The following is a 26,561-nucleotide window of genomic DNA, read 5'->3' on the forward strand; positions in this document are numbered from 1 at the left end:
AGTCCTGTAGATGACAACATTGCAGAAGCTCCTGAATTTGTTCAAATGTTAAGGTATGAGGATGAGAGTAAAATGTGTAATTGATTGGTGAATGTTGGGATTCTATAGTCCCACAGAAATGCGAGAGTAAGATACATACTTGACTACTAAAAAGGATTAGGAAGGGAGGAAATGATATAACAAAACTGAAAAGCTTGTTTCAAACGCATGTTAAGAGAAGCTAATTCTGTTGCTTATATCATCACTTCATCTCCCTCTGCCTCGTGCTACTTGGCTCTTCCCAAATTCATTCTTAGATGCTATTATCTACTACTTATTGCTATTTGCTTTTCAATACTTTCTTTCCTAATCATGTTTCAAACCACTTCTTCTATTTCCATCCACTTACTTCTTCTCCTTCATCGTTTTATTTATGCTAAATTTGGACCTAGACTTTTAGATTTTGTGTGTGTTTCACTCAATTAATTTTCCTAAAATCACTTATTCGGGTAAACAACTCAATTACAATACAACATATCTTCATATGATTTATTGATTTTCACTCAACAATAATATAATAATATACTAAAAAAGCAGAAAACATTACAATGATAATACATATTTCTATTATGTATTATAATTTTATGATAAAAAAGAATAACTGAAAATACATTCCATCCTTTAGATAAACATGGGTTCTCATGACTATATATTTTAACATATAGCTAAGAGATTAACATTGAAAAAAAAAGTAGCTTTTTGAATGTTCTTATTTTTATAAGATAGTTTAAGATTAATTAATTTTAAAATTTAAATTTAAGATAATCTTTTATCTTTTCTTTTCTTCCTTTTAAAAAGACGAAAGTGAAGACTTGAGGTAGAAACTAGACTTGTGGTAGCGGCAAACCTCAAAGTATCCGAAGCCGCGAGCAAAGTGTGATGCCTCCTTCATCGCCATCAATGGCTTCCACTCTCAGAGCCTACGCCGTCCCTCTCATTCTCTTCGCCTTCGCCATGCTCTACCAGCTTCTCCTCATTCCCAATTATTTCCCCCCTTCCCACTACGACGGTGCTACTCTATACTCAATCCCCCTCCTCCTTCTTCTTCCTTCTTATTATTATTCTTCAAAAAGATAAACTTTTTTTTGTGCTTTGCTGATCATAGTGCTCAAAATCGACACCTATAGTCCGGTCGACAAGGTCAGAGACTCTTACCACACTCTTCAATCCAACTGGTATCTTTCCATCTCCTCCCTCTCCTGTTTTCTGAAATTATTAGCTCTCAAAATAATTGGTAACCTTGTCACCTGCATTCTCTGCACTCTCAGGAATTCGGCTCCCCAAGTTCCTGATACTTGTCAGTTCTTAAAGGTTTGTGTGCTTTTATGGTTTCGTTCCGTGTAATGCATATGCTCATTCCGCTTTTACTATGGTTTTGTTTCTGTGATTCGTTTTAATCGTAGCATGATTTACAGATTCAATATGCTTATGAGTTGCTGACAAATCCCTTGTGGAAAAGAGATTATGACCTATTTGGGATTGATGATCAACTTGTGAGTATTTCTTTCTCATTCTTTGAAGACTTGTGCATGTTTTCTACAATTGTTCCCTGCTTGTTTCTCTTATAATGTGGTCTATTGGTGGTAGCATATTCTTGAGAATGCCAGCAAGAATTGTGCTGGAAAACGCATTTCGGAATTGGATCTCCCTCTACTAGATGTCCCTCCTCCTTTTGGTTAGTTAACACTCCAACGTGATTGATGAGAATTTATATAGATCCTTTTAGTAGGATATAAGACAGACAAAATAATTTAATTTTGATTTACATTGTTTTAACCTCTCAGGGCCTATTGATCATTCTCATAAAGTCATTACCGCACTAGACTTCCAGTCTATATTTCCAGTTACAAAGCCATGGCTAATTCAGGTATATTCAGCATAGAATATACTGATATATTTTAATTTCCTATCGTTACGATTATTGCATTTCACTCTTAGAATTCCTTTCAGTTGAATTTTATTAATGATGAGAATTCGAGTTTGTGAATGTTCAGTTTTGTATTTTTCAAATATCTCAAGCATCGTGTATTGATTTCTTCCTGTAACAATATGCTGGCAAATGAGTTGTTTTGTCATTACTTTATCTCTAAGATTTGGAAACTAAGAACTCTATTGGTTCACATTTGTAACTTTGAATGCTTAATTAATCTATAGCAAGTTTACTTTTGGGTTTGTAGCTGTCTCTCAAAAGATAGGTTTGATTGATCTTGCCTTTTCAAACTCTGTATCACTCTCTTGCCTGATTCCACAATTTTTAATTTCTTTATTGTTTCATTGATGCCTGACTTGATATCCATGCCAAATGCATTTGGATCAGTTATATTCATCGGGGAGCAAACGCTGTGCTCAATTTTCAGAATCCTGGAATAAAATTGGTATGTTTATTGATGATGAACTCCTGTTTGTTTGTTTGTTTGTTATTATTATTATTATTATTATTATTATCAGAAACTACATGTTTGTTTCATAATGAAAGGATATTTTTGTATTGAGTGATTGTGCCTTTTCCGTTTCTCCCTTTTTGTGGAGGGCTTCTTCATCCAAAATGATGGCAGGGTACCAATCTATTTTTCTTCCGTTTTTCTTGGGAAGAAGATTTCCTTTCTTAAAGAGATATGCCAACATTAACTCAATTAACAGAGCTTAACTCAATCTCAAAAGCTTGCTGCATGTAGAGGGTTGTCCAAATACTTATAAATGCTATCATCTTTAAGTGATTTAGGACTCTAACCATTATATCGCTCACTACTATATGGATGAGATGATTCTGACTAATTCCTTTGCATTTAGCTTCTCTATTGCATCCGTTTGCAAATACTGGTATGGTGGAACTTGGTGAGGTGCAATTAGCTGTCTACCTAGCTGATAAAAGATCAACAGGAAAACCTTACTTCAGAAATGGTATGTGCTGAATACAGTCAAAGTTCTAGTTTTGAATTGAGAGAAGGATCATGTCTGGCTTATCTTGACATATTGAACTATTCAGGAATTCCATATCTTCTTGCTATTCCTCCCGGATGCCGTGATGTAAAATGTTTTAGTAGGTGAGTTTTACTTTAAGACCTGGATTTGACAATAGTGGCAACTGCAATTTTATAAATCCTTTACCACTCAATTGTCAGCAGATATATTTAACATCGATGGTTACACATTATTACATACATGTTACATGATTTCTTCCCACATAGGTTTGATGGAGAGCTTACTGTGGACAAGGTTACAAATTGGTTTGCAACAACTGTACTAGCTTTACCTCAAATTAACTACTACTCGAAGGAGTCACTGGTAATTTTTCTGAACTCTAAAGATATAATACTGCTCGTTTGTGTCAATGTGCCAAGCAGAGTTCTCTATCTCTCAAAATAAAAATGTCTGTGGTAGTGATACAATCCTTTAAACGCTGGTGATTTTGGCGGCAAACCACAGTGATTGTTGGAGAATTAAGTTGCTAAAGAAAAATATCACGGTGGAGCAAGGTGACTAACAAAAGAGAGGATGTGATTGGTTACAATAAAATAATTAAAAAAGCATTTCATCAGCCTTTAGGTATCGTTTTGGCAATGAGGAAAGGAGAAGCATAGTTCATGGTACTGGTCTGTTAAACACAACTGAAACCTAAATAGGGTTCATATAGTAAATATGAAGATTAATTCACCCTTGCACTTGATTTCCTTTTGGCATTATAATTCGTCTTTGCTTAGAGTTCTATGGTTACTGAGTGGAAGTTTATTTTAAAACTTTCAAAATATTTCAGGTGCCAAAACTTTTTGGAAAGAGTAGTCATCATAAGGTACAATTCCCTTTCTTATTGCCACATGCTGATTTCAAAATGTTTGATTCGTTGGTTTTCTAACACAAATATTGTTTTATAAAGGACATTAATGGTTTAGTTTCTGCGGACCCTTGGTTTATAGGTAAAAGTAATCTTTTTCACGAAATCTGGGGAACGTGCTGCTCCATTTATTCGACAAGCAGCAAAAGATTATTGGGATTATGCTTCATTCGCATTCATTCTTTGGCGGGAAGAGGAGTCTTCCTATTGGATGGGAGCGTAAGTGATGATTTTTACAAAAATTAATCTTGTCAAAAGATTATTCGGTACTACTTTTCCATGTAGATGGTGATACACAGTTTTGAATATTTATGTTCACTAGCTTATTGATTCATTGCATGACCTTGTATGATGTATTTAATTGTTTGTTCATTCTTTAAAAAAAAAAATTTCAGATTTGGCGTAGAATCTGCACCTGCTGTCGTATTTCTTAAAGACCCAGGTGTCAAACCTGTTGTGCACCATGGTCTGTTTTTTCCTTCTCATACTACCCAAGAACCATTTGATCTAACCTCTCCTTTTAATTTGACTGACTATCTGTGCATTCTGTGCTACAGGTTCAGTAAACAATTCATTTTTCTTGAAGATGATGGAAAACAATAAACAGCAAGGTAGAAATAGATTTATAGTTTGGCACATACATAATCTTAAACTGGATTGATTTGACGTAAGATATTTTTGGAATAAGCCAAGTATGGTTTGATTCTTGCACAATAAGTACACTGTAGAACTTTCGGTTGCTGGAAATGTTGGTATCTTATTCATCAGAAAAAAAGGAAAAAAGAAAAAAAAAATCTGAGTGAACCTTGTTTATAGAAAATGACTTCGTAAGGTTTGACTAATTTTTGGATTTAATGAGTAAACTGGGTTGTACTATTACTCTTAAGACTTTCAATCTTCAATTTTTTTAATTTGTAAATTAGGTCCTTATTGAATAAGCCCTAATCTAGCTAGTGTGTTGCATTTTTCCCTCTTCTTTCTTCTTTCAGAGCTTCCTCAATTAAGAAGTGTGACATCAATGGAGCTTGGTTGTGATCCCCATGGCTATTCTCGTGCTGGATATGATACAATTATTTGGTATTGCGCTATTGCAGTAGGAAGGCCAGGTCTTGCGCTGAACAAAATGCGTGAAGTATGTACTTTTGTCTTTGATGCAGTCACAAACTCAATTTTTTCATTATGTACACTAAGAATTATGCTTATTTGGGTTCTATAAAACAGTCCTCTCCCTGTTGCCTTTGTTAAGATACCTCGGATCTGACAAGGCAATCTATATGACTATGCCACTAGATTCATACTTTTCTTTGTTTGAGATGTACAAAGAACATAGCAAAATTTGTGTATTTTGCACATTTTTTTGTAATCAGGGATTAGTTTTCTAGGGGATGTGCGCTATGTATTGGTTATAGTTACACATTTTATCATTATTTTTTTTCATGATGTTTGCTTTGTAGAACTAGATTTTTGTCTTTTAAAGAAGCATTTGTTATTCATACTTGGAAGAGGTTGTAATTCAGATCCATAGACTATGTGCAGGGTCAAAGAAACATTGTCTAAGCATAATGAGGCAGATGCATCATCTGACAATCAAACCTTAGCTCCAGCTGTGGAGGTAATTAAAAGAAAGCGGTTGACGTTTGCTTGGCTTGATGGTGAAAAGCAGAAGGTAATCCTTTTGTTTTACGTTTGATTTTTTACTTCCTTTTGTAGCTTGTTTGAATGCAGTGCACTTTCTTCCTCGTCTTTGCAACTATTTCTAGCCTGAGCTATTAACGAAATATATTTCCATAGGATTTTTGTCGATTTTACCTTGGTCCGGCTAGTGAGCAGACTTGTGGACAACACACGGGCGTTGATGATATTCCTCAGTTATTTATTATTCGTTACCTGAGGAATAGCAGTGCTATGGATACCAAGACAGAGGAAAAACCGACATGGAAATCTCTGCTGATGAAAGATCTAGAGGGTGAACATGATCAAGCAGGCCAGTTTGTAGCTAGATATAAGGGTGCAAGTGATATCTCAGAGGTTTGTTCTTTTACACTGAAATTTCCACATCGCAAATGGTGCTTTGTATGATGTTTCTCTGCCATAAGTAGTTTGGCATTTCTTTTATAACTTATCTAAAATTATGTTGATTACTTGACATAATGATGTTAAATCCAGTTTTTCTCATTATATTTTCTATATTTTTTTGCTTTTCTGCAGATAAGCCAATGGATTGCAAGTATAATAAAAGATGGTGACACAAGAGAATTACCATTCTTTGTAAGTTTTTTTTATGTTTTAACTTACAAGTTTTGCTTGTTAGCACTATATAACATAGGGACATAACTTGGGATGTTTTCTCTGCCTCCTTAAATCAATTATTTGTTTTTGAATTCTGGTTAATTGCTGTATTCAAAAACTTCATCTGCTTATGTGATCATAGTTTCATGAATGTCATTCATTTTGATGCATTCAAATGAGATAGGTATTGATGGGTCAAATTCTTTATAGTTTTCTTATTTTATTTCTGTGGCATCTTCACAGACACTACGAACTCCCGCTCTTGTTCCAGATGACAAAGATCCTGGTTGGTCCAGAACTGCGCAAAAGGTTCCTTTGGAAAATCTCAAGCAACGGATTCAAGGTGTTGTTAGAGGACTCTTGGTTTACCAAGAGGATCCAAGAATTGGTCCTTTCTTGCTTCTGGGAGCATTAATATCTATGGGTACCATCTGGTTCCGAAGGAACCAACAAGCTCAGACATCTGAATCAAATCCACAAAGTCAACCAAGTTCTGAGGTAATTTTTGGCTAAATCTTGCATAGCAGAACATGTATCACATTCTGGTATTTTTTCACATCTTTGGTTTTGGAAAATAATTCAACATTTTTATAAGGAGAAAAAGTAATATAAGGAATGTACTATCTCTGCCTTTCATTATGACAGGAACCTTCTCAGGATGAAAGAAATCGGAGACCAAGAGATGGTCTCCGAAGGCGGCAAACTAAAGATTCGACTAAAAATCAGCATCCTTCTATGACGGATTCGGAACCAAAGGGTGCTTATCAAATGCCACTTTCAGATTCTGAATCTGAGTAGTTTCAACATGGTTTCTCCTTGAAGGAAAGTAGCTTTTCAAGACAGTGCTATATGGTCTGAACTCTAATTAGGCTCCTAGTTGAAGCCTTTAGAACATGATACTAGGCTGTCAGCATGTCAACTCGAGATTAGGGCGTATACTACTGATGTCACGCTGATTAGAAGCTAACTTGATTTTCTTTGTACATAGATGTTATTAAACTTTCCTGCTCCGATCATAGAAATTTATTTGAATTTGGTGTTTCGATTAAAACATTTACTCTCAAATGGTTTCTTTCTTTAAGCTTGGTGCCTACAAAATTGAGAGCTCTATGGAGTGAGCGTATATTACGTGTGCAAAAGGCTTTAATAGTTGATAGAAGCAACTCAAAGATGAAAAATAGTAAATGTCTCTATGTGGAGTGGAGTTTATTAGATTCCAATTAATCTTATTTCACTGAGATTTGCTTGTGATCAAGTTAAAGACAAATTTCATTCACTTAAATTTTATTTTATTTCTTTAGAACAAATATGGGACTATTTAAAATGACAGAATGATAGCATTAATACCCTATATAGTAAGTTAAGATCTGACATTATAAAGTTTTGATAACATATGAACATAAAATAAAAAAAAAAGGATAAAATAAAGTTGAGTTTTAACATTGTGCATAGAAAAACGAAAATGACAAATATTATGGAGAAAAGATAAAATAAGAAAGATGGGCATGACGTCAAATCCTGTAAAATTTACACATGATAAGTATAGTATAGTCCATTAACCAACTTGGGTTGGTCGAGTGATCAGCTCACTCGTCTGCTTAAGCAAGTGTCGGGGGTTTGAATTCCGCCTTGTGTATGCAGCAACTCATTGGCCAGCGGCAAACCCTTAAATGGAGCTCCGATCTGCGACGGATTAGTCCTTGGCCTGTCGGGTTGGAGGATACCTTGGGCAACCAAAAAAGTATAGTCCATTAGACCATTATCTTTCATCTTTCTTTTTTTGTTTTTTTTTTATTTGCACCAGGTATCCATCAGGCCGGAAGCCCAATGACTAATCCTTCGGGTACTACAGAGGCACAAGTAGGCGACCCTCCATGGGTGAATACTGAATAGACAATAACGGGCCGATCAATAGAGTAGCCCAATGAGGCTCATGGAAGGGTAGTATCGTAATACCCAAGTTCTAAAAAACATGAAAATAGTGAATAAAAAAAAAAAGGAATGCGATTCTTCACTGCCACTGGAGTAAGACTAAAAACTCATCGCTCTTGTTTCCATCACGCAATAATAAAAAAGCAATCTTGTTGTTTTAGCTTCTAGTTTCGCATCGTGGTGAATACTGCTTTCAGGTGATTTTTTATTTTCCAGCTGATTTGTTACTCTGTTTTACGATGCGTTTTTTCATTTGCCCCCTTTCTGTTTTGCTTGAGAAGAATGGGAAAAGACTCAAAGCCAAAGGAGTCAGGAAAGGGAAAGGGGAAACAAGCAGCAAGTGGAAGTGATGAGAATGCTTCTAAGGGAAAAGGGAAAGGTGCCAAAAGTGCAGATGGCCTTGGTACCTGCACCTATGTCAAAGGTAGCATATGATTTGCCACTTCATTGGATTTTTCTATCCCTGTTGGTGTATTGACATTAAATTTTTTTTATTTGGTGCAGCAAGGCACATCCTGTGTGAGAAGCAAGGTAAGATTAATGAGGCATACAAGAAGCTGCAGGATGGTTGGCTTGAAAATGGCGATAAGGTCCCACCAGCAGAGTTTGCAAAGGTAATTTTCTTTTGCATTTGGTAGGGTTCTTAAGTTAGTGGGTGGTCTGTTCAAACATCATTGCTAATGTAGCAATATATGATTTCATATATCTGCATCATTTGTTCATATTTCTTTTTAAGTTGTTAATTGAGTTTTCAATTCATTGTGGGACTAAGAATCTTATTTTTGGTTGAGTATCATAACCATGATTGGTGCAGAATTCTTGGAAAGAAGAAACAGGAATCTATTCATTTAGAATAAACTACTCCATTGCTGACCATGAAAGATTTAAATTCCGACAATTCTAACCATGAAATATGTAAACTAGCTTGATACCTACAAGAGATTGGATTATTTCAGCAAAACTACCCAAAATGAGTAGTTTAAGGGTAGTTTTGCAGAACTAATCCAATCTCGTATGGATATCGAGTTTGTTATATCTTTCATGGTTAGACTTGCGAGTGCTTGAGTCTTTCATAGTTGGAAATAGTAGTTTATTCGTCCATTAAAATTTCTCTACGCATATAAATGTTTTGCCGTTTCAATTGTTTTACATCTAGAATATTTTACTCTGCAAACAGGTAGCCCAGGAATACTCTGAATGTCCATCAGGAAAGAAGGGTGGAGACCTTGGATGGTTTCCGCGAGGAAAGATGGCTGGACCATTTCAGGATGTAGCGTTTGCCACGCCAATTGGAGCCACCAGTGCTCCATTCAAGTCAACGTATATCCCTTTAACTCATTGTTATTCCCTTGATTCCTACTCCTCACACAAGCACCTAGCTCCTTCTCTTCCTCTATTTAGGCAGATATGCTAATGATTGTTTTGATAATGATGTTGTAGGCATGGCTACCATATTATATTATGTGAAGGAAGGAAGAACTGATCACTGAATAAGAACAAAGCTGAATTTCAATGGCTTTGAAACCCTAAACTGTTGTATGATTGGGTGTTGGTTCTTTTTCTTTTTGTGAATGTGGTTTGATAAGTTAAACCAACAGAGTTTGCCGTATGCACAATGATCTTGCTTTCGAGTACCTGGATAATTGAGAGCATCTATGTCACTATGGATGGTTTTTCACTTTTTGCTTCCCAAGCTTGGATGTTGATACATGATAGATTTTGCTACTATCTTAATTAGAATTTCCTTCTGCCCCTTTCATATTTCTCCTCTATTTTTCGTGTCTGCTTTTGCTATAATTTAAAAAGGAAGAAATGTAGTAAGCAACTATGCTTAGAAGAAACATGTTGTTCCTCGAGTGATCCACCATGTGTTAAACACGACGAAGAAAAACTGAGTGAATTTTAAAAAATTTACCATCCTGAAGCACACCCCAAACACAGAAGGTTATGTCCAGTGATAAAAAGTCATCTTGATCCTATTTTATGGAACGAAACTGGATCCTATTTTATGTTTAGTCAATGCAAGTCATGATTCATGGATTTGGATTTTCTAAAGTTTGAATTTTACCTTAGAGAGTAAAGTGTGATCTCTTACCATTTATTTTATAGGTGGGACTAAGAATAAATATAAGAGAGAAATCATTCAAGGGTAGAAGATCACATTTTACCCTCTAAAGTACAAATTTAAAATTTAGAGGATCCAAATTCTGATTCATCGTCTTCCGCTTTGAAGTTTCGAAATGATCCAACTGGCAACATCTTCATTTTACCTCGATTATAATCTGATATGAAACACATACAACTGCCTAAACTTGCTAATATTCAAAGAAGGAACGACTGAACTAAAACAACTAAAGGATGGTTTATCACATTCAAATCACCATAACCGTTTCAAGTTGCTGAGCTGTGTTGTACTATTGTTTGCCTCAGAGAACTAACGATGTGCCAGTATTTGTCAAGAGAGCATAACTTCATGCAATTTAATTTATCGTCCTAAAATAGTAATGGCACACACATTTATATTATATAGTTTGTGCATATAAGAATATAAAGATTAAAAAGAATAACTAATTCTATTGTACAACAAAATTTGCAAAACTTTCAGCTGAGTTGACAGGCACAAAAGCATGCACAAAGCATAGCTTGCTACGCATAGTTATGTACAAGCTTAAGACCCCAGCTCATATCCTCACAGTGCCTAACATGTGGAACAAGTTTACCAGTGTCAATTCCTTTCTTAGCCTTGCAGTCATAAAAGGGAGGAGCATGGAAACATGGCTCCATCGACATAGCACGTTGACAAGGAGGATCTGGAGCTGTTCTATTCTCAGGCTTGTATAGTATCCATGGTTTTAAACCTCCCAGTCCCTGTGCCACATAGCCGAAAGTAGACCATGAGCTAGTAACCAACACGTCGGTTAAGCTTAAGAGGTACATTTCTGCCCAAGCTTTTTGGTTGTGCATCTGATTCTCAGTTTGTTGATATCCTTCATGGCTTGGCTGGAAAACGCCAACTGCTTCTCCCGTCGTGGTGGGAAATTCCCAGTACATATCTCTGACCTTTTCGGAATAACCAGAGCTTAAGGATGTCATGAGTACTGCTTTCGACTTCGGCTTTCCTGATGAACTAATAGTAGCCTGCTTCCTGTTAACATCGGGTAATAGATTCTCCTTGAAAACACAAGCTAAGATCTGATCCAATACATGTTGAAATGGACCTGTTCCGGTGTCAAACACTCTAATCTGTATACCTACTCTCTCATCCACATTAGCTAAATAAGCTTCATAGTATCTAATGACTAGTCCCCATACTCTATTTGTGGGGTGGAACAGATACCTAGCTAAGAAATGGAAAACTGTTTCCCTATTTGGAAACAGCTGATTCAGTTCCTGCTCAAAAGACGGCATCAAGAATAGCGACGGAACGAAGTAATTATCTGTTCTGACTAATAACCAAGGTACCTGATCAAGAAAACGTTGGTCTTCATCGCAGAAGAATAGCTTATCTTGATCGTCGTAGTCATGCGCTAGATGAAGGTACACAAAAGATGCTGTAACTGATTTATCCTTGATCATTTTCCCATAACAGTGAGCAGATTTCTGATTGAGATGATGGAATTGAGCACGAAGAGGGAAATCGGGAGGAAGGAACCAGGAAGCGTGTGGGAAGGGCTCGCAAAAGAGATCAGTCATGTCAAGTCCCGGATCAAGCAAGAGAACACGGTTGGTGAGGAGAGCATAAAGGAATGCAGAAGCAATGGTCAATATCCTATTCCCTAAACCGCTGTATGAAATCCACACTAGATATTTACAAGCAGCCGAAGATGACTGGCTTGGAACACCGGACCTCAGATCTTTCACTGTTTTATTGTAGGATTCAGTATAAGGTCCACATTCTCTGTGGAGCGCTTCATATTTTCTTAATCTAGAAATGAGGTATGAAGAAGGTTTTGCTGATAATCCTTTGCGGTTAATGAGCGAATCATATCTGCTTAGACAAGAGGTTTCATCGAATCCAGCAGGTAGAAGACCAGCAAGCAGCTTATCGTCAATCCAACCTAGCAGCAATCAGAAAACAGTGTAAAACCCTACCTAGATCACAAGAGAGGTAAAAACTAAAAAGGGAAAAGCAAGAAGAAGAAGCGTACGGGGCACAGATATGGGGACGGCGTCGGAGGGAGGATCTCGAAGGACGAGGGAGAGGGAGAAGACGACGGAGAGGATGATTGTGGAGAAGACGCACAAACCGGCGAGGCGCATCATTATTATGGAAGGGCATTTCTTCTGCTCCTGATGATTCCTGTGATGAACCCTCTTCATCAACAACCACTGATGCACTCTCCACTTTCCTTCTCTTTTTCGATCTCAATCACACACAACTTGCACTCGTCACTACGCTATTTTCGGGATTCCTTCCTTCTATACAACTAACTCATTCTTGCTATATATTTTCCAACAATTTTAATTCCATTAAATAAATAAAATTACTACTAGCACTATGTTAATATGTTCTCCTGGAAAGAAGGGGAAAAAAGAAAGAGAGGATCAAAGAAGCTTAATTATTTTATTTTTACCTTGTTTAAAAACTCAAAAGCTACTATTGTGTCATTAATCTTGGAGGTTAATTTTGAAGTATTATCAGTTTTTTTTTTTGGTGACTTGACGTATTATCAGTTTATTATGCCATAAGCCCATAACCATACCTATCAATTTTGATAAACTAAGCTGGCAGAAAATTGACTGATTTTTTTTTATATTGGAACAAATTGTGTGATGTGCCCCAATATTTTAATGTATATGAATTTTACTCTTGTATGGGATAATTTTTTACCTTTTGAAAGACACAAACGTCACCTACGCTTTGTATATAAAAATTATTTTTAAATTTGTTAAATACAAAACGGCAATGCCGTTTTCATTTAAAAAATAAAAAAATATATATTTTTCACAAATGCATGGAGTAATTTTTTTTAAATTGAGAATAGAAAAATGTCATTGACGTTTTGATGTTTTTTATTTTTTTTTAATTAAAAAAATTGAAAACGGCGGTCACGTTTTGTATATTTCTACAATCATGTTAAATACGAACTTTTTCTTTTTAATATTGTATTACTAGAGGTGAAATCCTTTATCATGAACCAAATTGTGTGTTGAACACAACTATGGCCATTTACAAAACGTCAATGACGTTTTGTGTTTCTTCAATTAAAATAATATTTTTCTAACAAAACGTCAGCGACGTTTTGTGTTTTAATAATTAAAATAATATTTTTTTATTACAAAACGTCAGTGACGTTTTGTTCTTTGATGATTAAAAAAAATTTTTTATTACAAAACGTTAGTAACGTTTTGTGCTACTACCACAACCCTGTAAAACACCAAAATCATCAAATATTTTTGTATTTCACATTAAAATTATCCATATATAAAAATTTTAGCCGTTAAATACAACTTTTTAAACATTTTGATAATCCAATATTAAAAAAAAAAGTTCTGTTTTGAGGAGTGTTAGAGTTTGTAGATTTTGTAATTTGTAATAATTAATTAGTTATTATTAATATTTTTAATAGTATAAAATTATATCTAATCGTATAACATTATTTAGTATAAAAAAGGATTTTTTTTTATTTTTTAGCGTGTTTAGTAAATTTCTAGTAGTAAAAATAAAAGCACTAGAAAAATAAAAAAAAAATTGAGAAGCTGTAATTTACATCTTTTTTTAAAAGATCTTTTTTCCTTAAAAAAAAATATTTTTCATGTAATAAATAAACAAAAAAAGTACTTTTATATTGTTATACCCAAATATAATTGATAGATAAAAAGATCTTTTTGCATAAGATATCCAAACATAAAATTACTTTTACTTTTTCATAAGATCTTTTAAAAAAAGATAACTAAAAAAAAAGATCTTTTCTTAAAAGCTCGTCCAAACAAACCTTTATTTTTTTTTACTGATTAAATAATAGTCAAATTTTAATAAAAGTGTTGTTCTTTAGATTTTTTCTTTTAGAAAAACATTTTTTCCTTTTATTCATATAAAAAAATTATCTTCATTTTAAATAAAAATATTTATTATTTATTATTTATTTTTAAATTTTATTTTATTTCAATCATAAAACAAACGTTTACCTTAAGATTTGATTTATTAATCATTTTAAAAGATTGGTGAATAATAATAATACGCTCGTTACGTTTTTGTTGAGTAACCATCAACAACAAAATATTGGAATAATCTCCTTGAATAAACTAAAGGAGGACCATCTGCACATCTCTCTTGTATCGTATATGCAAAGAATTTTTTTATTGATCCTTCCTCATGACCTCTTTCGAAGTTAACATTCTGTTTGTTTAGGGATATATTTTCTTTGTCGCCATCTTCATCATACAAAAACAATAAAGGATATTGTAATCCCAAGTACGCTGGATTAAACTGGTTTATTCGCTTGAGTTTTCCATTCCGAGTTTCAATCACAATATCTCTAAGTCTTATCAATTTGATCTTCTATTATTTTATTTTAGTTTTTTATATATTTGAATTGTATTTTTTGAAATTAATTTTAAGAAACTAATCTTTTAAATTAGCTAATGTAATCTTCTTAGTGATGCTGTTGCTGCTTGAGTATGTTGTCTGCTCTGTTTGGCTGTTTTAAAAGTCCTATCCCAGACACTTTGCTTTGATTATAGTATACTTAACATCGGATTCATATCTACACTTTTAAAGAACGCCTGATTTCTCAATTTTCATATTGTGAAGGTTATCTAACTAACAAAAAAAAGTTTTACTTAAAAGGTTTAGTTTTTTTTTTTTTTTTTTTGAGGGTAATTCTTAAAAGGTTTAGTTTAAGTACATCCAAAAAATAAAAAAGTGATTGGTGGAAATGTAGCTCTCCTTACCAAGTAAAAGTTGAAAGTTTTGACAACTAAAAATGACCCACAAAAGAAATATGATATATTCTTCAGTATAAAAGGATTCAAAACTTTTGGCCCATCACTATTTCACTATAAAGAATGAATTGATTTGGAATAAAGATGTGGGCTAACACTAAAAAGTAGATATAAGCATAAAGGCTACCCAAGAGTTTGATTGAGAATTAGGATTCTTTTGCTTCGGGCCGAGAGTATTATATTAATGAACTAATGAAGTCAAATTAACAAGGTCTGAAAAATAGTTAACAAGTTGAGAAGTCATGATTATGAAGTAGTGTAATTAAAACTTACAATTGTAATATAACTTAAGTCATTTTTTTTCCATTATGAATATTATTTTTTAAATTTCATTGTTTAACTTAGTTAAATTAATTTATAAAAAAATTTAGATATATAATATTATTCATATTATATTATTATATATGGGTTAAACCTAGCATCATTATACTAAATTTTTATTGTAAGATAGTGTTAATACCAGTTGCTTTCTATATTTCAAGGAGAACTTTTATCATACGTTAGTCAATATCCATTCACTTTGAATCCAAACCCATTGCATTAAACAACAACAGTGTTTAAAATGCAATTTTTACAAGAGATCCAACTTTCTTAACAAGACATTAAAAAAAAATAACAATGCTCAAGGCATTAAATCCTGAGTGCCAGCCTGGATATGAAGGGACTCAATATCCATTTACTTTGAATCCAAACTCATTGCATTAAACAACAATAATTTTTAGAATGCAGTTTTTATAAGAGATCCAACTTTTCTAACAAGACATTAAAAAAAATAACAATGCTCCTGAGTGTCAGCCTCGATATGAGGGGACACTCAGGATTTAATGCCTTGAGCATTGTTATTTTTTTAATGTCTTGTTAGGAAAGTTGGATCTCTTATAAAAACTGTATTCTAAAAATTATTGTTGTTTAATGCAATGGGTTTGGATTCAAAGTGAATGGATATTGAGTCCCCTCATATCCAGGCTGACACTCAAGATTTAATGTCTTGAGCATTGTTATTTTTTTTTTAATGTCTTGTTAAGAAAGTTGGATCTCTTGTAAAAACTGCATTTTAAATATTGTTGTTGTTTAATGCAATGGGTTTAGATTCAAAGTGAATGGATATTGACTGACGTATCATAAAAGTCCTCCTTGAAATATAGAAAGCAACTGGGATTAACTCTATCTTATAATAAAAATTTAGTATAATGATACTAGGTTTAACCCATATATAATAATATAATATGAATAATATTATATTATTATATGCTAGTGTCAGCCTCGATATGAGGGGACACAGATACCGAAAGTTGGGTTGGAGTAATGGAACAGTAATAATTGCTGACCAAACGAGATCCTCTGAGGAGGAGGATGAGCGGACTTGCAGACATCCAAAATATTCTCCAAAATTGGAGGGCAATCCTGCTGTTTAACTCCAAGGAATGGAATTATGTAGTGGAGCAGCTCCTTAGTCTCAGTAATGAATGCCTTATCATCATCAACAATATCACCTCTGAAAAAATAAAATAAAATAAAATTATTACTAAAAATACATAAATTGATGGACGAGATAATACATGAATAAACTATAACAATACATACTTAATTAAAAGTAGATACAAATTGCTTGAGGTCAATAATTCCCCCAATGATGGATCCTTCAGTAACTCAGCTATGTGGGGCTCCTCCACACCCGAGAGATCAAATCGATCCTTTCAACTTTCTTTGTCATGTTCTTCTCTTTTCGGAGATTCCAAATGGAATCCGCGCTCCCTGTTTTTTTCATTCTCGGAAGATGATGTGCTGTTACCACTGGGAGGGGAGCTCCCAGTAGGTGACTTCTCGGCAGCACCTAATCCGAGCACGTCCACCAAGACATATTCACTTTCACTTGTCATCTAGGAGAAAAACACAAAATTAGATCATAAAAAAAATTCTCAAACAAAATAAACTTAACAAAATAAAGTATATGAAAGAAGAGAAGATGAGATCGAGATAAGAGAAAATCCGAAAAACAAAAACGGAAATCAAAAACAAGAAAAAAATTGGAGATGAGATCCAGAGAACAGAAAACCAAAAGAACACAAGCATAAATCAAAACACAAACACAAAATAAAGTTCAGAAAAATAGGAGATGAGATCGAGAGAAGACAAAACCAGAAAAAAAAAACACACAAATCAAAAACAAGAAAAAAAAAATTGTAGATCCAGATCCAGAGATGAGAAAACCAGAACAACAAAAACAAATAAAAAACAAGAAAAAAATTAGAGAAAATTTGTATATGAGATCCAGAGAACAGAAAACCAGAACAGGAAACCGAGATAAGATCGAGAGAAGAGAAAATAAAAAAAAAAACAAATCACAAACAAGAAAAAAAAATAGAGATGAGATCCGCAGATTAGAAAACCAAAAGAAACATAAACAAAACATAAACACAAATAGGAGATGAGATCGAGAGAAAATCGAAAAAAAAAAAACAAATCACAAACAAGAAAAAAAAATAGAGATGAGATCCGCAGATTAGAAAACCAGAAGAAAAGAAATCAAATCATAAACACAAAATAAACTTAAGGAAAAATAGGAGATGAGATCGAGAGGAGAAAACCGCAAATACGGCTGAGAAGTTGGAAATTAACTAATCAAATCTACTTCATTTCTATCCATTCCCATGTATACAATAGCCTATATATACTTGTTTGTTTGTTTTCTTGCTTGCAGGTGCCGATTCCAGTTTTGCTATGCTTGTGGTGAACCTTGGACTAATATAAATAAACATATTAAAACATAATTATAGTCTAATATAAACTTTAAAATATCATACAAATTAAAAGTACTACATAAACAAGAATAAACCTTTAGTATTTTTCCCTTCCCTGCTGAAAAAGTAGTTTTTACATTGTTGATTATAGTTGCCAGAATTTTATTCACAAGGAAATTTCAAAAAATATGTACTTAAAAAATAAATGACTTTGTCATTTACATTCACACCCTTTGTGTATTCATTTACACATATATCAGCAGTGAGCTATGTATTTTACAGAAAAGAGAAGAGCCAAAAATTGAAAAGATAGGAAGCTGATGAAAGAAACCAAGCCAAAAAGGCCATAGCAGACATTTGATATCTACCACATAGTCTTGCAGGGCAAAGAGATCCACCAGCTTCAAGCAGAAGATCCGCAACACTCGCTGTAGAGCATGCTGCAGCCAGCGAGAGACACAATAAAACATGCATAGTAGATAAGGAAAACGAAAAGAAAAGTCTCAAAACTATTAGTTCAGTATTGTAACCTTATTAATGCCTCTTCAAGTCTTAGCCATAAATTGCAGATAACTACATACCATGTCTCTCAGAAAGATTATCATTACAATCCTTTGCTGAATAATCTCAAGTTCTCAACAAACAACATCCAAAATTATTTAAAATTATTCACAATTATTCAACAAACAACAAAATTCAGTAGTTCACACTTCACAGCTTAACTAACAAATTCCCAATAATTATTCACAATTATTCCACAAAGTTCACAGTTTTGAATCAGTAACTACTAACTTCAGTTGAATCAGTTCACACTTAACAGTTCACAGAAAAATAATTATTCAATCACTATATCATTTCACAGTTAAATGACTTGAATCAGAGTTCACAGAACTTCACTATATCAGTAAATCACATATCACTATATCAAAGTTCACAGAACTTCACAGAATTAAACAATTACCTAGAGAGCATGCAAGAGACAGTGGTTGCGGAGGGGGGCAGAGACATCGAGTGACCAAGGGAGACAGAGATACCGAGAGACACCAAGGGAGACAGAGCATGCAAGAGTGGTGGAGCAGATGGTGGCTTCGAAGGTTGCGATGGCTGCTGCGCGATGGAGGGGAAGTGAGCGAGCAGACGGTGGCTGTTCGAAGGAACGACGGCGGCAGCACGAGGCGGTGGCTGGACGGAGTTGAGCTCAATGAGATCGAGAGGTCTGAAGAGCCCTCCCTGGACTGAGTGTGTGCGAGAGAGACTGAGAGGCGCTCTGGAGTTTGGAATGCTGAGTTAGGGCTTGCTGGTGCCTCAGTGAGTGAAACGGCGACGTTTGGTTGCCTTTTCAAAAAACCGGTCGGGTCACGATTCGGTTCGATCGACTGGTTTCTGGCCGGTTCACCGATTTGATTACAGTTTCTGAATTCTGCGGTTTTGGCATTTGTTTGAACCGCTTTTCTCAGCGATTCACAGTTCAACCGGTTCGGTCCGAACCGATTTTCAGAACCTTGGTTGAAATTGAATACAAAGATAATCACTTTACTTTCTATCAAATTTCTTGATGCAACAAGAAAATGACTCCTCAACCTAACTTGTTCACGTTATAGTTTGGGAATTGAATCGAAAGGACTCCTTAACTTTCTACCAAATTCTCTGTGCACAAGAGAGGGACTCACTCAACCTCACTTGTCTATACCATGGTTTCATCACGAAACAAAAAAAATGGTTAAATACGATTTTGGTCCATAACGTAGAGGCTGAAAATTTATTTCATCTCCGGTCTTTTTTTCTCTACAAAATAGTCCTGAAGGTTTCAGTTTGTTTTAAAATTGTCCTTCGGATGAAAATACCCTTCCCCTTCTTCCCCAAAAGCAACCAGAAACAAAAGCAGAACCTGAAGCTGAACCAGAAGCAGAAGAACAGCAGAAGCAACATCAATGACACAACAACAACCAAATGAAGAAGATGAACAACAACAATGGATCATATGTATACAGTTAACCATTAATAGAAATTCAATAACCTAAGCTAATTCTATCAAACCTAAGCTGATTCAACAACAATAATTCAGCAGAAACTTTCAGCAATTCAACCTAAGCTAATTCTATCATACCCACCTAAAATCAACTAACAGAAAATCAAAATCCAGCTAAACTAATCCAAAATCAAATCAAGGAACTAACACTAATCAAAAATAGAAATTAAAAGCAAAATGGTAACCTGGATTATAAAAATGAAAAAGAGGGGACAAGGGAGGCAGTGGTGGAGCACCAACGGTCTGGGCATGACGGGAAAGGGCTAGAAGTAGGGGAACGGGTAGTGGTGGCTCTGGTTGCTTCTGCGACCGGGATTGAGGGAGGGGAACGGGCAGTGGTGGCTCTGGTTCCTTCTGCGACAGCGATTGAGGGAGGCAGCGGCGAGATGGTGCGAACGGACAATGGGGAAGAAGGGCTCTACGTTGCTGCGCGGTGGTCAAGTAGGGGAGGCTCGCTAGCGGTGAGCTCTGGTTCGAGGACGTCCTAGACAGGGAAGGAGAGAAAGAGGGGAGAGGGTCGCGGTGAGCTCTGGTGAAGAAGGGGAGAGGAGTAGCAGCGGTGGCCCTTCCCCTTCCCCCTCTTCTGAACCAACTCCCGCCCCCACCCGCAGCATGCATGATTCCCTTCCCCCTTTCCCCCTTATTCAACGTTTTGTTTTGTTCTTTTTAGTTAGGGGTATTTTTGGAATAAAAATTAAAAATTTGGTAAAAAGAACGATTTTAAAACAAACTAGAACCTTCAGGAGTCAGAACCATTTTGTAGCGAAAAAAAGAGTGAACTTCCAACCCCGGTCCCTGTCCATTTTCAAGAATGACAACACGACCCCTCAAAATAAAATTGATCCACTTCGGTCCCTGCCCCCTAATTCCGTCACACAACATGGTCTCTATGCGTTATTCTCCAGCGAGACTTGACAGAAAATGCTGAGCTGTCACGTTTGAAGCGTGATCTGTCACATGAGCTGGATGACGTGTTCATTCAGTGCCTAGGTGGACAAGTTCAAATGGACATGGGCTAAGTTGTCCAACACCTTCACCCTAAAAACGACGTCGTTTGCACGGGAATTAATGTTTCAGTTGCTTCTGAAACATTGTGTTTCCATAAAACCCCATCGTCCAGCCTTCACATTTACAAGAAAACCCTAGGAGAAAAGCTTCCTCACTTCTTGAGACCACTGTGGATGCTGGGTTGGTGGAGGGAAATGCTGACGTTGCTGCTTACAAGGGTGTTGACGACATCATAGTTGACGGAGGTTTGGTGGTGTTGTTGACGGACCTGGACGGAATCCTGTGACGACACTTCACACAGTTCAGGTTAGTGATTTTCTAGAAAGCATTTGTCCCTTGTGCTTTGTGTGGTCCAACATTTTAATTCTGCTTCTGACAACGCACCATTATTATCTGCAACCCTTTGTGGTCCTGGTTATGGAAAAGTTTAAATAACCCTAAACTTTGTGCATTTTTGTAAAAATTAAATAATGCAGTGATGGTCATTCGTGTTTAATCATTTTTATTGTTAGGGAGAGTTTATTAAAACTAGAATAAATCTGATTGCAGATGTCTGAATATATGGTCATTCTTGTGTTTCACCATGGGAGAAGATTTGTCAGAAACTCTGAGGGTGTTCTCTGCTACTTGGATGGTAAAGTGAAGAGGTTTTCCTTGTTAGACTTGGATTACGTAAATTTCTTTGACTTCATTGAATTATTTAAAGAATTGGGTTACCGGGAGTATAAGCAGATATTTTGGCTTGATATAGGAGAACCTAATATGGAAGATGGACTTCATAAAGGAGATATAGAAATTAATCAGATGAGGGAGGGTAAGTTGAGGTACAAGAAAACTGATGAGCTATACATCTATTTTGAACACGATGTGGACATGCCTGAAGTAGTTGAAGAAGATGTGGCTGGGGAGACTGTTGTGCTAGATTCGTCGTCATCATCATCATCTGATGATGGATATAATACAACAGAGGATGAGCCTTACAAGCCTCATCCTCCTGGATTTGAGATAGATGATAGTAGTAGTGAGGAAGAAAAAAAAAAGAAGAAAAAGGTTCCAAAAAAGGGAGTTTCAGCAAAGAAGAAGATGAGTAATGAGGCTGCTGGGTATGAAACTGAAGATAAGAGTACTGACGAGGACCAAAGAACTAAGAAGAAGAGTAGTGTGCCTAAAAAAAGTGTCACCTAAGAAGAATGAGAGTAAGAAGGGTGGTTCATCTAATAGTAGGCCAAGCCAATTACCAAGAACTGCTAAGAAGAGAACATCTAAAAAATATTCTGGTGTTAGAAGAAGGCATATCTTAAGAGATGGATTAGGCAAGGAGGGGATAGAGGGTCAAAATAATGGGCCTAGACCAAGTATTGGGGCTGGACAAACAAATCAGAGACATGGGCCTGTAGGTGGATCAGATGAGGGTCCTAGTATGGGTGATGGACCTAGTAACCCAAGCTCAGTCCCAACTGATGTGGAGATGGATAGTGATTATGAGAAACCATATGAGTATAAGAGTGAGGCTTTAATAGCCCAGTTTCTTCTGAGGATGAGGGAAGGACAGCATATGACTCTTTTAGTGAGGATACTGAGTATGGAGAGGTAGTGTTTAAGGTTGTTCAAATGTTCCCAACAATGGACTTGTTCAATAAGGCTTTGAAAGACTGTTTTGTATTTGAGGGAAAGGATGTGTTATACATAAAAAATGAGAAGCATAGGCTGAGGGTAGCATGTGCTGCTGAGGATTGTCTATGGTTGATTTTAACCTCATAGAATAGTACTAGTAGGTGTTTCCAAGTGAAAACTCTGATAGATGAGCAGACCTGTGCTAGAAAGTAGAGACTATGGTAGTAACATGGCCGATAAGAGTTGGGTGGCATCAAAACTCATTAAGAGACTACTTATCCATCCTGAGATGAAACCAAGACAAGCAATGGATTACATGACAGAGGAGTACAATGTGCAGCTTAACCCAAGGATGATTGCAAGGGCGTTGAAAGTAGCTAGAGAGGTGGTTGTTGGTAATGCACGGGCACAATATGAAAAAATTAGAGACTACTTGATGGAGATTCATCGGAGTAATCCTAGGTCCACAGCATTGATGGAGACAATACCACAGCATTGTTTGATAGGTTGTACATAAGTTTAGATGCTTCCAAGAAGGGTTTCATTCAAGGTTGTAGGTCGTTAATTGGTCTAGATGGATGCTTTTTGAAAGGCTATTATGGTGGTCAGTTACTGAGTGCAGTGGGCCAAGATGCGAACAACCATTTTTTCGTCATAGCATATGCTGTTGTACCTAATAAATGTAAGGACACCTGGAAGTAGTTCCTAACACTGTTGCAAGAGGACTTGGGATTAGTGACGCAGCATGGATGGAATTTCATAAGTGATCAGCAAAAGGTAAATCAAGAAATTGTGCTTAATTCTCTTGTACAATTGATGGAAGTTTCCTCTAAATAGTTTCTATGTTTCTGTTTGTCTAACTATTGCAGGGGCTAGACTTAGCTATCAAGGAAGTAATGCCTAATGCACACCACAGAAATTGTGTGCTTCATATTTGGAAAAACTTTATCAAGCACTTTAAGGACCAACAAACAAAGCAAATGGTATGCGAATGTGCAAGATGCACAACTTTCCAAGAATTCAATCGCTGCATGGAGAAAATGAAGACAATCAATTTGGGTGCATGGGAGTATCTCCAGAGATTTGATCCGGCAGTGTGGACAAAAGCTTATTTCAGTCATGGGCCGAAGGTGGATAATATTACCAAAAATATGTGCAAAGTGTGGAACGCCAAAATCGTAGAGTATCTGGAAAAACCAATCTTAACAATGTGTGAAGACTTAAGGTGCTATCTAATGAGAAAAATGACAACACATAAGAAGAATCTAGAGAATCACAGTGGTCACTTGGCACCAGTACAGCAGAAGAAATTGGATGAGTTTGTCAAGCCTAAAGCTAACAAGTGGAGAGCCATTTGGGCTAGAGACAATGATAGAGTGCTGTTTGAGGTTCATAGAGGAACTAGCAAGGTTGGAGTCAACCTTCAACAAAGGATCTGCACTTGTAATGTTTGGAACTTACTGGTAAAGTTGATTATTAATCCATCCTTATTTTACCTATGGTCAGCAGTTGAATTATAATTCATACTTTGACTCCTATGGTTACTTATGTTTTACTTTATACTTTGATTTATTGTCTTACTGTGAGATTGATATGTAATTCATACTTATATCTTGTGGATTGCATGTCTGGATTGTGTTTGTTTTTAGGAATGCCTTGTTGTCATGCTGTTGTAGCAATGTATAAAATTGGTCTTAAGCCAGAGGATCATGTGCATAAATGGCTCACCATGCAATCAATTAAAGCAACATACATGCATTGCATCAAACCAGTTAACTCAGAGGAGTACTGGACCCTTGTGATGCTCCAAAACGGAACCACCCAATATTAAGAGATCAGCCCCTTGAGATGAACGCAACTAAAGCCAGGAAAACCTTTGAAGTGACGTGCAGCAAGTGTGCTTGGCCATTACTACAAGACTTGTAAGAATGACCTAAAAGATCCAAACTGGCAACCATTGACAAAAAAGGAGAGAAGAGCTGCTAAGGGGAAGGGGTTGCAGATTGTACCCTTTGATCCAAACCAGAATAGAGGCCAGGTAATTAGGGTTCGAATTGGATCACTTTATAAATTGTTACGGGTTTAAGAATCACATCTGAAAATTATGAAGGGTTTATGTGTCTCGTTTTAAAATACCACTTATTATAGCTTGTTTATATAAATAGGATGGAGGTTCTAATGTTAATCTGAACAATGATAATGTACAACCTGCACCACCTATGGATCCACTGGTAATATCTTATTGTTGTTTAAGTTACATATTTGAGTCTCCCTATACTAACATATTTATGTTACTGTGATGGACAAAAGCAAAGAAAAAAAAAAAAGAAAATTCCAAAGACATTACCCAAGAAGGATAATTCTGACCCTCAGGAATAGAGAGACGAAATTCTCTTTTCACAAAATTTACCCCAAGCAGAAGAGGTATAGTGATTTGTCACTATTATTTAACCTGTTTGTTACTTTTAACTCATTAATTTTTGGTTACAGGTTGCAAGAGAATCTATCAACCTGAATCAATCACCCCTTTAATCCAACTCTACCCCCAATCTTAATCATGCCCAGAGAAGAGAACACCTTATTGTTAGGCCTCCGACTGCTCCTATATCGGTTCCACCTTCATTTGGACTATCTACTCCACCACCTGTTCAAGCAGCATTAGGTCTCAGACCCTATGTTCCAACCGAACAGAATGTGAACCCGAGGACAACAACTACTAATGTCCCCTTTCAACAAAGTGCCATTTCTGCTGAGACCATGGCTGCAGCAAGTTCCGGGACTGCAACAAGACTTTTCAAGTTCATTCCTACCCCTGGGTTTAGACCTCCAAGGAATAATTGATCTCTGATATGTTGCTGTTGACATATATGATATCAAACTGAACTCCTTTTGTTATTATTTTGATGTCGGTGTTTACAAATTTAGGAAAAACTTTGCTTTATTTAAGTTTATGTATGCATGTTTAAGTTAGTTTAAAACTCTACTAGACTGAATTGGAAGATGTTTTGGGTTCAAGACTACATGTTGGCCTTCTTTTTGTTGTTAAAGGGCTATATGTTGTCCCTTTCTCATGCTAAACAAGGACAAGATTGGTTGTTTTGTGTACATGGTTTATATAAAGCATCTTTTTGGTTTGTTTATCCAATATTTTCCATTGATTAATTTGTGTTACTACATGCTCCTAGAATGTATCAAAGTAGTAACAGACCATTTTCATTGAATCAAATCATTATCTCATCTGAAACAACATACATACTTCTGAAGTTAATAACACAAATTAAAAGTTAAACAACATACACTTTTTAAAACAACATACACTTTAAACCTAGTATCACATAAGGTTTCCTGCTAGCCAAATGTCTTAAACAAATTTAGATATCACAATTCCAAATACAAAAGCAATAACCATAGCTTTAACACTAACACAGCTAGTACCACTATTGGTATTACAATTTTTAGTTTCCAACTCTAACCCAGTAACTCAACCCTCTAGTTTCCTGAGTTTTTCAGCATCAACAATAGCAACATCAGGTATCTGACTTTGATCTAGCTTCCAACCTCAATAAAAGGAGAATTTCTGGGTAACTCTTCAAATGATGCAACATAATTATCCAACCATGTAAAAAATTTGCAATGCGGTGTTGAAATCTGTAGAATATATCCACAGCTAAGAAGATGTCACATGGAGTTAAAATCAAAGAAACTTAAATTAAATTTCAGATTACCTTGAAGTATGGACATCCATAAAATAACTTGTTAGGGTTTAGTTATGTTGAGGAGAGAAATAGTATCGCATGCGCCCCACAACGGCATCGTGGAGCAATGAACTTCTTCTTCTTCTTCGACGCACCAACACTTCCTGCACATACGCTTAGAGCACTTTTGCCTTCCTCTTTAAAAACTTCTCTTCCACTCCCATCAATGGAACTCGACGCTGGTTCCTTACTGCTGCTCATGCCTCTGCTAGGTTTTTTTGTAAATGTGAAGGCTGGACGATGGGGTTTTATGGAAACACAACGTTTCAAAAGCAACTGAAACGTTAATTTCTGTGCGAACGACGTTATTTTTAGGGTGAAGGCGTTGGACAACTTAGCCCCTGTCCATTTGAACTTGTCCACCTAGGCACTGAATA

The 26,561-nt window shown here is 35.8% G+C and overlaps 4 protein-coding genes and 1 long non-coding RNA gene across 5 annotated transcripts; 2 read left to right on the forward strand and 3 right to left on the reverse strand.

Moving 5' to 3' along the window:
• LOC107629485 lies at nt 8-7,241 on the forward strand. Its single transcript, XM_016332291.2, has 21 exons — nt 8-53; nt 838-1,048; nt 1,145-1,214; nt 1,308-1,350; nt 1,455-1,532; nt 1,627-1,714; nt 1,824-1,906; nt 2,357-2,414; nt 2,830-2,940; nt 3,026-3,083; nt 3,228-3,324; nt 3,794-3,829; nt 3,954-4,090; nt 4,267-4,337; nt 4,429-4,482; nt 4,861-5,003; nt 5,397-5,537; nt 5,663-5,899; nt 6,080-6,139; nt 6,404-6,658; nt 6,806-7,241. The coding sequence occupies exons 2-21, from the start codon at nt 919-921 to the stop codon at nt 6,956-6,958; spliced, it is 2,103 nt and encodes a 700-aa protein (XP_016187777.1). The 5' UTR covers nt 8-53; nt 838-918; the 3' UTR covers nt 6,959-7,241.
• Nucleotides 8,131-9,851, forward strand: LOC107629484 (peptidyl-prolyl cis-trans isomerase NIMA-interacting 4). Its single transcript, XM_016332290.2, has 5 exons — nt 8,131-8,289; nt 8,374-8,516; nt 8,597-8,706; nt 9,270-9,412; nt 9,533-9,851. The coding sequence occupies exons 2-5, from the start codon at nt 8,375-8,377 to the stop codon at nt 9,573-9,575; spliced, it is 438 nt and encodes a 145-aa protein (XP_016187776.1). The 5' UTR covers nt 8,131-8,289; nt 8,374; the 3' UTR covers nt 9,576-9,851.
• LOC107629483 (galactoside 2-alpha-L-fucosyltransferase) lies at nt 10,577-12,727 on the reverse strand. The gene is made up of 2 exons (XM_016332289.2): nt 12,241-12,727; nt 10,577-12,150 (listed from the first exon to the last, which is right to left on the reverse strand). The coding sequence occupies exons 1-2, from the start codon at nt 12,410-12,412 to the stop codon at nt 10,739-10,741; spliced, it is 1,584 nt and encodes a 527-aa protein (XP_016187775.1). The 5' UTR covers nt 12,413-12,727; the 3' UTR covers nt 10,577-10,738.
• On the reverse strand, nt 15,059-17,019 carry LOC110269862. The gene is made up of 2 exons (XR_002358619.1): nt 16,622-17,019; nt 15,059-16,532 (listed from the first exon to the last, which is right to left on the reverse strand). It is a non-coding gene; the product is annotated as an uncharacterized LOC110269862 (long non-coding RNA).
• On the reverse strand, nt 17,272-20,425 carry LOC110270493 (TRIO and F-actin-binding protein-like). Its single transcript, XM_021120102.1, has 4 exons — nt 19,993-20,425; nt 18,740-19,198; nt 18,147-18,218; nt 17,272-17,779 (listed from the first exon to the last, which is right to left on the reverse strand). Exons 1-4 carry the CDS (start codon nt 20,423-20,425, stop codon nt 17,757-17,759), a joined length of 987 nt encoding a protein of 328 aa, XP_020975761.1. The 3' UTR covers nt 17,272-17,756.

This window comes from Arachis ipaensis, chromosome B03, assembly GCF_000816755.2.
Source record: "Arachis ipaensis cultivar K30076 chromosome B03, Araip1.1, whole genome shotgun sequence".
Lineage (NCBI taxonomy): Eukaryota > Viridiplantae > Streptophyta > Magnoliopsida > Fabales > Fabaceae > Arachis > Arachis ipaensis.

Bases quoted from the DNA above. Each gene is read 5' to 3' on its own strand.
- LOC107629484 (XM_016332290.2), top strand. From the start codon at position 8,375: ATGGGAAAAGACTCAAAGCCAAAGGAGTCAGGAAAGGGAAAGGGGAAA. The intron at 8,517-8,596 runs GTAGCATATGAT...TATTTGGTGCAG, and splicing joins TACCTGCACCTATGTCAAAG to CAAGGCACATCCTGTGTGAG. The intron at 9,413-9,532 runs GTATATCCCTTT...ATGATGTTGTAG, and splicing joins AGTGCTCCATTCAAGTCAAC to GCATGGCTACCATATTATAT.
- LOC110270493 (XM_021120102.1), bottom strand. From the start codon at position 20,425: ATGCATGCTGCGGGTGGGGGCGGGAGTTGGTTCAGAAGAGGGGGAAGG. The intron at 18,219-18,739 runs GTAATTGTTTAA...CGCTGGCTGCAG, and splicing joins GTCTCTTGCATGCTCTCTAG to CATGCTCTACAGCGAGTGTT. The intron at 17,780-18,146 runs GTAGATATCAAA...TATTTATATTAG, and splicing joins TTGCCCTGCAAGACTATGTG to TCCAAGGTTCACCACAAGCA.
- LOC107629485 (XM_016332291.2), top strand. From the start codon at position 919: ATGCCTCCTTCATCGCCATCAATGGCTTCCACTCTCAGAGCCTACGCC. The intron at 1,351-1,454 runs GTTTGTGTGCTT...CATGATTTACAG, and splicing joins ATACTTGTCAGTTCTTAAAG to ATTCAATATGCTTATGAGTT. The intron at 6,659-6,805 runs GTAATTTTTGGC...TCATTATGACAG, and splicing joins AAAGTCAACCAAGTTCTGAG to GAACCTTCTCAGGATGAAAG.
- LOC107629483 (XM_016332289.2), bottom strand. From the start codon at position 12,412: ATGAAGAGGGTTCATCACAGGAATCATCAGGAGCAGAAGAAATGCCCT. The intron at 12,151-12,240 runs GTACGCTTCTTC...GATTGCTGCTAG, and splicing joins CGTCCCCATATCTGTGCCCC to GTTGGATTGACGATAAGCTG.